Source organism: Eurypyga helias, unplaced genomic scaffold (assembly GCF_000690775.1).
Source record: "Eurypyga helias isolate BGI_N326 unplaced genomic scaffold, ASM69077v1 scaffold24739, whole genome shotgun sequence".
Classification (NCBI taxonomy): Eukaryota; Metazoa; Chordata; class Aves; order Eurypygiformes; family Eurypygidae; genus Eurypyga; species Eurypyga helias.
The window spans coordinates 71,301-82,399 of NW_010273191.1; the positions used below are offsets into that span (position 1 = coordinate 71,301).

The 11,099-nt window shown below is 43.1% G+C and overlaps 1 protein-coding gene across 1 annotated transcript in view; it reads left to right on the plus strand.

Annotated features, from left to right (window-relative positions):
* The window catches only part of SEMA4D (sema domain, immunoglobulin domain (Ig), transmembrane domain (TM) and short cytoplasmic domain, (semaphorin) 4D), a 20,576-nt gene extending 11,197 nt beyond the window's left edge, over positions 1 to 9,379 (plus strand). The window contains exons 8-14 of the mRNA XM_010159393.1: positions 766 to 941; positions 1,050 to 1,206; positions 1,993 to 2,215; positions 2,603 to 2,718; positions 6,889 to 7,061; positions 7,285 to 7,328; positions 8,463 to 9,379. Coding sequence (XP_010157695.1) covers positions 766 to 941; positions 1,050 to 1,206; positions 1,993 to 2,215; positions 2,603 to 2,718; positions 6,889 to 7,061; positions 7,285 to 7,328; positions 8,463 to 9,379 — 1,806 coding nt within the window. The remainder of the gene's footprint in view (positions 1 to 765; positions 942 to 1,049; positions 1,207 to 1,992; positions 2,216 to 2,602; positions 2,719 to 6,888; positions 7,062 to 7,284; positions 7,329 to 8,462) is intronic.
* The last annotated feature ends 1,720 nt before the right edge of the window (positions 9,380 to 11,099 follow it).

Consider the following 11,099-nt stretch of genomic DNA (forward strand, 5'->3'; position numbering starts at 1 on the left):
CTGCTGTTTGTTTGGAACGGGAATCAATGGCAGGTTGCAAATCTATAAGCATTTATACTTCATCTTTTTCATAAATTTTGCAGATTTCCTTTAATGCTTTGCGTAAGAGCATTGGATAATGATTGGGAAATACTAATAGCATTCAAATATGAGTGCTTTTTGAAGAGAAGTAACAGAGCTACAGCTTGAGTAGCGAATATTTTGAAACGTTTCTAGTCAATACATCTTTACTTGAAGCCTTGGTACTGAAAATTCTTAAGGGTGGTACCTGTTTGCAGGATTAAGCCATTGCTGCATTTCTTCTAATGAAATTATCAAGGTCAGGCAAGTTCAAGTGCGTATTGCAACATTAGCATTTAAATCACAGTGTAGATGTCCGAACAAACACGATGTTACTTCTCTTAAAGATAGTATAATACTTTCATGCTTATTTATCTTGTTGTAATAATGAGGTTGTATCTAAGGGTACATTGCTCATCTTAGTTTTTCAAGTGTTGCTCAAGTATAGTTCTTCCACAAGTCTCATTTCATCTTTGTGTGTTTATAGAAACCATTCTGCATTATCTTTATTAAATCAACCAATTTTCCTGTGGTTTCCTTACTTTCTTCTTTGTGAATGTGTTAACATTTTTTGACGTTGCTACAGATGAAATGTTAGAAAATAACAGGTCCTGGTAATTTAATGCTGTGTATCTGTGGGTCTTAAATGCAAACTTGTGCTAATTTTTCTCACAAACACCTCTTTATTTGTTTTAATATCAAAAGAGGGACCAAGGAGGATTAAGGACCTTGCAGAAAAAATGGACTTCCTTTCTCAAGGCCAGATTGATTTGTACCATCCCTGATAAGAATTTAATTTTCAATATTATCAATGATGTTTTTATTCTTAAGTCTCCAACTTTGAAGGAACCAGTGATATATGGAGTCTTCACCCCACAACTGTAAGTGTGCTATAGCCTTTACCTAGATAAATACTTCTGATCTCAGTGGGTTACTACAACAAGTAATAATCACTCCTATGATTATTTTTTTTCTTCCTCATCTTCTAGGAATAACGTGGGGCTGTCAGCAGTGTGTGCATACAATCTGTCTACTGTAGAAGAGGTTTTCTCAAAAGGAAAATATATGCAGAGCGCTACAGTAGAACAGTCTCATACAAAGTGGGTACGATACAATGGGGAAATTCCTAATCCTCGACCTGGTGCGGTAAGCTTCTGCAGTCTTGGATCTGATAACTAGTTGTCTTTTAATGTTCCCGAGTAAAAAAACCCTAGAAAATCTTTGATAACCTAGTAAAGATTAATTTTAGTTAGCCCTGATCAGGATACTTTTTGTTGTAAAGACTTTGGAGAACACTCAAGTGATTTATTCTGACCTTTGTGTCTGGGAATCAGTGGGTTTATTAAATTTACAATGGAGTTATTTGCTGGGTTTGTATTTTCACTATGCTGTTACTGATTTTCTAGTGGTGAAACAGATGTCAGTATACGTTAGGCAACATCAAATGCTTCTCAGTTCAGATGAACTGGGGTATAGCAATCGTTGCATTGTCTCAGTAGGTTGAGCAGGCTTATCTAATGCAGTGCATTGCTCTGCGACCTAAAAAGTGCACAGTGCTGGGTCTCTTTCACACTTTATGTACTTTCTCATGCTCCCTGCAGGCATCTTGTTGCTACTGCAGAATGAGGTGACAGTTAAAAGTAGTTGAGAAGTGTGAGAGTCCAGGCAGAATATTTTTGTAAAATGTATTTTGTGCCCAAACAAAAATGTGGTCCAAAGCTCAGGGATTAGTACGTCGCAGAAGCCAAAGTGCTACAAGACCTGAGGATCTCCCTCAGTAGAATGGGTATAATGTAAAGGTGTGCTTACTGATCAAAATAATGCAAAGAGGAAAATGCATGTAGCTGCTGCTAATTGCCTTGATTGTTTTGCAAGTAAATGATACAATTTTGTTGTTGCTTTTTGGTTTGTTTCTCTCACCTCCACCACCAGTGTATAAACAATGAAGCCAGATCATCAAGCTACATGAGTTCTCTGAATTTACCAGACAAAACATTGCAGTTCGTTAAAGATCATCCTCTTATGGATGACTCGGTGACGCCGATGGGGGACAGACCGCGACTAGTGAAACGGGATGTGAAGTACACCCAGGTTGTAGTAGACAGAGTCAGAGCGCTCAATGGCACGATATATGATGTGATGTTCATCAGCACAGGTGCGTTTGACTTGTTTAATGGTGCATTGATTCCTTAGGCTGAAGTATGTCAGCTGGTGTTTTCCTTAAAAAGTAAGGGGCCATGGTGAGGAAGTGGAGAGTCCTACGTGCTTTGAAAAAGTATTGCAGGAAGAGAACTGGAAAACTGCAATCAGTGTAGCAAAGGCACACATAAGAGAATCTCTAAGTACTCATTCTTTTTCACAAAATGTTATTTCTTGCTCAAAGCTCCTTGTGGTGGCAGGTTTAATGGTTGCCATTGGCACAGAAATTGTGTGAAGTCTTCAGCTGAACAGCGAGCACATTACTGAGACAAGTTACAGAAAAAAAGAATTGCACAAATGCTACCTTTTTATTTTAAATCTCACTTAAATCTCTTTGTTTCAGATCGAGGAGCCCTGCACAAAGCTATCAGCTATGAAAATGGAATGCATATTATCGAAGAAACACAGCTTTTTCCAAACTTTGAGCCAGTGCAAACTCTCTTGCTTTCATCCAAAAAGGTAAGCGCTGTAAGCATCACAGCACTCATCTCACTTTGCTCTTCCACAAAACTTGTTAGTATCACCCTGTACCTTTGTTGTGATGGAAGAAAGCTGTCGCTGCCCGCAGGGCCAAAGGCTGCATCTGTAACCCCTCAAGCTGCAGTGATTTCCCCTGTTGCTGGCTGCCTTTCAGTGTGTTTGGTAGGTGGCAAATTTCCGAAGGTCGGTAGATGTGGGTAGGGACGTGGGCGGGGAGGCACAGGTATGCAGGTCTTCAGTTGGATTCCATGTGCGGAAGCTGAAAGCTGTAACTATGCGAGTTAGTTACCAGTTTTCAGGTTAGGAGCAATGTAAAAATCCTGACACCTTGCGGCCACTGCAAATCCGTGAGGAAAAGCCACAGGGTTTAGCGGAGGAGTGAGAAGTCTTTCTGAGGACATAGGCCTAAGAAGGGACAGTCTGGTCTAGCAGAGACTCACAATTGTGTCAGTAACTGGTTTCTGAGGTCCCAAATCTCTCAGGCTCGTGTGTATGGTAGATGTACCGTGACAGCAGCCACGTTGGTGTGGCTGGGGGTGAGGACTGCTGGTGAGGTGCTGTCTGCCCAGCAGAGCACCAGCTGCAGCTCCCGCCGGGGGACACAAGCCTTGCCGCAGGCTCCAACCCAGCAGTGGTTCTGCGCTATTCATCAGTCGCTAGGTTTATTCCTGGGGTGGCTTTGTGACAGTGGGAGGGTAATTGCTGTGTGCACTTAGTACACTAGTTAGGCTTCTGGCCCTTGTTACTCAGACATGCAGGTCCATGAATGTCTGTAAAAGTACTGCCCTAAGCAATGGCTTGTAGCATCAGACTCCTCAACTGGTGAAACTTTTGGGCTTCTTAAGGAAAGAATGACTCTCTTGAGATGTCTCATAGTAATACTGGCATTCAGTAGCTAGCTGGTGATCGATAAATGCCCTGCAGCTAGGGATTTAGGAATACTGCCAAAATATCTTAGAAACAGCTTTTATTTTTGTGTGATGTTTAACAAAAGTTTGCATGCCAACTTGGTAAACTCAGTGGAAGAGAGCTGTATGCCATAACTCTTTCAAGCTCATCCTGCACACTTGTTTGTTCTTTCATGCTTATAATAGAAGTCTTGAGGGCAGAGTATTTATACGAAGGGCACGGAGGTAGACAAAAGAAAACCAGTAATTAGAAATGTCCGTGCTCATAGATGTCAGTAAAGATGTTTGTATTATTTTTGCATGATGCATCACACTGACTACATATATATGTGTGTGTGTAAATATATATATACACACAAGTGTTTATATATACATTATGTGTGTATATATATTAAAAAAATAGATATATTTTTGCTGGTTTATTCTGCTCTATCTGCAGTGAAAGCTTCAAAAAGCCTCGCTTTGACAGGAGGTTTCAGCACTTGCCCTGTTAACAATCATTATCTTGTGTTACTCTTCTAATAAATATGCTAATGCCCATGCTTCTAGTTATGGGTAAATTGTGGGATCATGCATGCACTGGCTTAATTGTAATTCCCCTGTTTCTGGGAAGTGGAAGGAAAGGGATAGGCATACAGCCTGATACCAAAGATGCATGATGTATCAGTTTCAGCGCACGCTTGGTAGCTAAGGCTAATGTAGAAATGATGGTACTGATTTTGCATGCTCTGAACCCAGGAGCCACGTTCTCAGTTCCTCAAGAATATCCTGAAAGCAGACAGTGTGAGAAATGGCATAGGGAATGTACAGGGAACGTGCTGTCTTTTTACAGAGAAGCTTCTCTCAGAGCTTAGGATTGAAATAAAACATTGCTTCCTGCATGGCACTGTGGAGAGTAACATCTTGTATCTTCTGCAAGGGAAAACTTCCATGTTGCTGGAATAACTTTTGACACCTAAAACTAACACCCAAAACTGAAGCAGTGCTGCCCAGTAAAAGCAGTGGTCCTTTTCTGCAGTAAGGAGTTGGAGGTTAGGTCAGGTGTCAGTCATGGAAGCTGTATGGTCACAGTACCACCTAAGCAGGGACTTTTTCTGTTCCCAGCATGAAAACACAAGTTCTGCCTCCTTGAGCATCACAGGAGCACTCAGTCAGTTGCTACTGAAGCCCTTCATAGAGCTGGTACTGTGATAATGCACAGTGGCATGCCATAGTAATGGCATAGTAATAGTTGTTACCCTGATGGTGGGCTTCAGACCTCCCTGGAGTCAGTGTCCTGAACACAAGATTGCAGTGGTCTCCAGGCCCTTCCCATATGCCTTCACCTTGCTTGGAGGGGGTTGGGCAGGGTCAGGTGAGCCTACAGTAGATCCCCATAACTCCTGCTTGACTGAAAGATGTGTCTGTATTTCTTTTTTTTTTTTAAATGGTCTGCTCAGCTTGCTGCATATTCTCTGCCCTCACAGCTGTACTGGCTGGGAACCCTACGGAGACACTGCAACCCATGAGCAGTGTTGCTGCCCAGTTCCTTGGATGTTAGCTAGCAGAGCGCTAGAGAAGGGGCAGTGTTCAGTGCCTTGGGGCTGCTCTCTGGCAGAATGGGAAGCTTCTCCTAGAAAATCATACATCTCTGACACTGCAGACTTCCTTCTCTGTGCACTCCAGCATAGTTCAACACTAACCTAAGTTAAGTTTCAGGATGAAAGACAGCATTTAAATGTGTGTCTCTGAACTTTGATTCTCTTTCAAAGTCCATTGTCCAGCAGTGCCAGCAGATTCTTTTTTCATTCAGTTTTGTCTTTAACCTTCCAGTGTCGTTTCCTCGAAAGCCAGCTGCACATTTCATATGTCAGATGGACCCAAACTGATTATGCTTGGTCTTGTAGCTTCCTCTAGAGACTGCTGTTAGTCAGAATCCATCGCTCATTAGCTTAATTTTAAGACAGACTTCCTCATGATCATGGCATTAAAGAATCCTCATGGCAAAACCTCCTTACATCCTTAAAGAAAGAGTGACCATGAGCCCCTAAATCTAAATTCAGCCCTAAGATGCCCTGTTTGGTTTCTTGAGACTGTTTCATAGGTCAAAACCAAAAGTCCGCACCACAAGTATAAGGTTTTTGAAGGATGTTTCTGCTAGAAATCTTTCTTGGATGTCTGTCCATCACTTTGGCCATATTCATCCTGCCATCATCAAGCAGTCTCACTGCAGACATGACCCTGAATACATTTCTACATACTGAGACCTATACAGCTCCAGTACAGGAAAAGCCATGCTGTGCTTGTATTGGACTCATTTGCCATGACAGCAGTGGTAGGGTGCTGGTAAATCCACTCGGTATTCTGCTCAGGATGAAGCCAACCCACTGCCAAGGTGGAGTTTGGCTTTGTATGCACAGCCTCTCAAAAGGACCAGTGAGCCAGTCACTGGTCCTTGTGGGTTGCAGCACAGGCCCCTTTCTTGAGGCTTTGAATAATAATATATAAATTCACAGCATACCTTTAGCCATCGGTTTCCCTGAGCTTTGAAGCAGATGAGTGGAATAAAGCAGATGCTCGCCTTCTGTGAGAAGGAGATTCGGGATGAGTGTGGGCTTTTCCTGCCATCCTCAGTGTGAGGCTTGTTTGGGATCCCAAACAGAGCAGCCGTTCTGTTTGTATCCCCCTTTTCCTAAGTGTCATGCTAGGGCTTTTTCCTTTGCTGCTCAAGGGGAACACAGGACAGTATGCAAGTAGGCAGCTGCGTTTGACTCTTGCAAGGCTGATACGGACATGGCTGCGGAGACCTGACTGGTAGAAGAGCTGAAGGCAGCAGGGCTGCTCCGGGTCAGTGGGAGCGGGAGCGGGTCCTACATGCATGCGAGCCTTGCTGCAGCCTTCTCGTCAGCACAGGCTGGCCTTGCCTCGTGTGAGGATTGTTGGTGCGTTCGTATCTGTGGAAAAACTGTGACAAAGCCGCGGTTGGACAAGATTACTTTTCCATTCCCATAAATGGTATCTATTTCAGGGTTTTGTTACTATGGTTTTGCACTTCCAGCTCTGCTGAGTATTTTCAAGGTAAGTTTCCTTTCCTTTCTAGAAATAAAAGATAATCAAAACGCCTATTACCCTCATGCTCCAGCTCTTACAGATGTGGCTGTGCGTGTGCAACTCTGAATAGTTCCTAAATTGTTTCATTAACTGGATTGTTTGGCTTTGAGAAAGTGATTGGCTGGGTTTTTTTTTGCTTTGTTTTTTTTAGGGCAGAAGATACCTGTATGCTGGTTCAAATTCTGGTGTGGTTCAGTCCCCGTTGGCATTCTGTGACAAGTACACCACCTGTGTTGACTGTGTTTTAGCAAGGGATCCTTACTGTGCTTGGAAACCCCTTGAAGCTTCCTGCATTGATATTTTTAAAGAAGGTGAAATGGAAAGGTAATGGTAGCCTGTGATTATGCTACAGTTAGAATCCGTATCGCATCCCTCTTGCCCCTTGTCTGTAACTGGCATTATTTTATCTGAATGTTTTCAAATGCAGGCTTTTTTTTCTATCCATCTGCTTGTGCTGCTTACATGAGATGAATCTTATTAGGACGAGAGGATGGGCAAGCTGTAGGAAACAAGGTTGAAGTTGTAATGTTTGGACTTCCTTTTACAGGAACTGGATTCAGAACATAGGTGGAGATGCGTCGTCTTGTTCTGGTGAGTTAGTCTTCTGAAGAGCTGTTCCACATGTCTTGGTGGAGTAGTGGAAGAGTTGTGTTTAGTTCGGCTTGGTTTTTGTGATTATCTGGATGTTCATTTATGTTTTAATAGGTATGACATTCTGCTTTTGAATATTTGAGCATCTGTACAGCCTGCATGTTGGTCTTAAAGTGTCTCTATTTGTATACATTTCAGTGTGCAGTGCACAAACCTCTGAAATGAACGGGGGCACCTCAACAGCGACTTGTGAATGAAGGCAATACTTGCCACAAGCAATTCTAGTGCAGAGGCCTCTGTCTGTGACACAGAGTTTGACATTCTGCTGTGAGCCTTGATAAGTGCTTGGTTATTGCTGCTGGGTCAGATGAAATGATCCTGAAAAAAGCTGGCTTTATGGTGAGAGGGGAGGGGGACTCAGACACCAGACAGAGCAGCCAGAGTGCCCTCTGTAGTGCTCTAAGGCAAGTAACCACAGGTCCTTTCCTTACATTGTGTGCTGCTGCCACCAGATGAAGGAGATCTTGAAGAGTAGTGTTACAGGAGATCTGTACTGCAGCAAACAAAGCTCTTAAGAGTTTGACTCCCGCCTTTTTTATTTCTGATCCAAGCAAAGCATGGACCGCCATGAGAGTTCTGCTTGTTATGGCTTTTTGTTAACCGATGTTGCTGCATTGTGGGTGTGCCCTAAGTACCGGTATCTTTTTTAGAAGAGAGTTCAGGTTGAGTAACAGCACTTAATTTCTTCTTGGATGTTTTGTAGCTGCTGATTTACCTAAAATGCACTAATTGCTTATAAAGCGATACCAAGTTCAGCATCTTGTCTCAAGCAATGACTCGTCTCAGATGCACACTCAGTTGCGGATCAACAAGGTCTCACCTTTGTCTAGAAGTGGAGGCAGCCTTAGCGTTTGAGGTGTCCTGTCCCGTAGTCTGTCTTGATGTCTCGCACGCGTCTGTAGCTCAGTATTTCACAGAGATTCTTGCATGCTGTCATCTTGGTCTCGTGAGGTAATCTGAATGCCGTGATCTTTACGTTTCCGTTGAGGCTATAGCACCGTCTCGTGAAACTGTATGGATTAGGGCAAACGGGGATCACTGCTGATACTCTGCACGTTTATTTTGATGTTCCAGATAAAGTAAGAGAGAATTCCCTACAGCATACATTCAAGCACGGGAGCACAGCAGAGCTCAAGTGTTCTCAAAAGTCCAATCTGGCACAGGTAGTTTGGAAGTTCAAAGACGATGTGCTGCGAGTGGAGAGCCCCAAGTACCGTCTGCTGGAAAAGGCACTGCTCATCTTCAATTTATCGGAAGGAGACAGTGGTGTTTACCAGTGTTTGTCAGAAGAAAAAGTGAAGAATAAGAAGTTTTCTCAAGTGCTGGCTAAGCATGTTTTGGAACTGAGAAAGATCCAGCATACCACGGTGGGCCCCACCGCGGCAGCTGCGCCAACCGAAGGTAATAGCCATGTGCCAAAAGTGTCAGCTCTGTCAACCGAGGGGTCTACCACTCACACCCCGACCACTCAGATGGTACCAGTAACGACAGCAAGGATAGTAACAAAGCCCATTGGCCCTGTCCTAACAAGTGCAGCCTCCAACACAGAGCTCTTCAATTCAATTCCTGACGCGGTCCCCGAAAAGACAATGTTCCTCAAGTCCAACGATAACTTCCTGTTGATGTTCCTCTTCCTCTTCTTTTTCATTCTCTTCTTGTGCCTCCTCTCCTACAACTGTTACAAAGGGTACTTGCCAGGGCAGTGCTTGAAATTTCGCTCTGTCATGCTGCTTGGCAAGAAGAAAACCAAGTCAGATTTCTCTGATTGCGAGCAAAGCGTGAAGGAGACGCTGGTGGAGCAAGGCAGTGTCAGCCACCAGAGCGGGGAGCAGCCGAAGCCGGCGCACGACACCGGCTACGAGACTGAGCCCGACTGTGGGAATGGCCAGCTGCAGCCTGGGGATTCGCAGGCCTCCCGGGAGGCCAAGGACAAGCCCTTCGATGTGAAGTGCGAGCTCAAGTTCGCCGACTCGGATGCGGAGGGGGACTGAAGGACCCGGTCGCCCGTGTGAGCGGTGGAAGTCAGCTGTGGTGCTACAGCTGTTTGAGCACGGGGAGCGTGGGTGTGACAGCTGAGCACGCTTAAGCTGTACAGCAAGCCAATTTGAGTTCAGATCTCGCCAGATTAGCGAAGTGGTGTTCTTGTCTGCAGACCGTAGCATCTTGTGTTGTACTGTCTGGCTTTTTGTGGGTTTGTTTTTTGTTTCGGTTTTTATTTTCCTTAAATGGCCAGTTTCAGATCACCATTTGTTTGTTCCCAAATTTTCCCCCACCGAGTGCTTTGCGCTGGTGAACAGTTACTTGCTCATTCTTCGGCCCTGTTCTTCTATAGCATGAAAGTAACTTTCTAATTCAGTTGGCTTTAAGAAGTACTTCAGTCTACACATTTTTTAGCTACCATTAAAAAAAGACCTAGTTTCATTTTAATTCCAAATTGGAAATTAAGTTTAGTTTATCAGATTGGTAAATTATAGACTTTTGTCCAGATTGGGACATTTTTTTCTTTGCTTTTAGGGATTATTTTTAGTTTTATGCTTTGTGTTTAGGCACACTAGGTCTCTGTAGTTGGTTGAAGTTAATTTTTTTACCTGCCTTTTTTTAAGTATCTTAGATTTTAAGGAATAATGGGGATAGCATCAGCTTGATTTGTGTAAGACTCTCAGGGATAATCTTGTTTAAAGGCTTTTTTCTTTGCTGCTTTCTAGAAATATAGGTAAAAACAATATCAGTACAAAACATGGAGTAACTGGTGATGAGGGAGGAAATAATAGATTTAGGAATGCTTTTCCTCCCGTCCCCATACCCACCTCCCCCCCCTTTAACCAGCAAGCTGGGCATAGTCACTTCTATTTTCTATACAGAACTGGATTTTTTTTTTTTGTGGGTTGTTTGGTCTTTTTTTTTTTAATGAAACAGTACAGGCAAGCAGCTGTCAGTTAGCAGTGACACGGAGAGAGGTTTTTTTGCACTGTGGAAGTGAAACAGGAATTGAGAAGAACTAACTACAGTAATTCAGCTAGTGACTCACTGGAACGGACTGTTGGGATACAGCCTGATGAGAAAACGCTGCCGATACTTTTTCCTTTTTTCCCAGATTCAGACATAACTCAAGCTTCTCTTTGTGACAAATCTTTGCAGCGTCACCCTTTCTGGATGACACCTTCCAATCTCCTATGCAACTGGAGACTGAAACTGGAGCTGCTCAACCAATCTGTCTTTTGAACTGTTCACGTGAATCATGCCCGCAGACGTGAAAGTGTGCATTTGTTCTCAGCCTGGTTCACAGCGGCCTGTTTGTCTGTAAAAGCATTTTGTGCGGTACAGTCCTGGAGCATTGTTCCTCTCACTGCATCTTTCTGTAAATATTGCTAGAAGTAGAATACATTTTAACCGTAAATAACAGTATGCCTGGGCTGCTTTCCTATGTTGAACTTTTCATGCGAACATAACTTAGACTGTCTTAGTGTAAACAGTTTATATTTTATAAGATTCAGTTTGGTTTTATTTTTCTATTTTTAATTATGTACATATAACAGAATAAATATTAAAATAAATTGTATTATATCTTGGCTTTTATGAAACTTGACACAGTGACGCTGCTTTCCATATTGCAAGTACCAATGTTCCTTATTGGTTTCCTTTCAGGGGGAAAAATTGAAAGCTTGTGATTAATTAGAAGCAAGTTCTCTTCTTGGCTGTAGTTGACCAGGG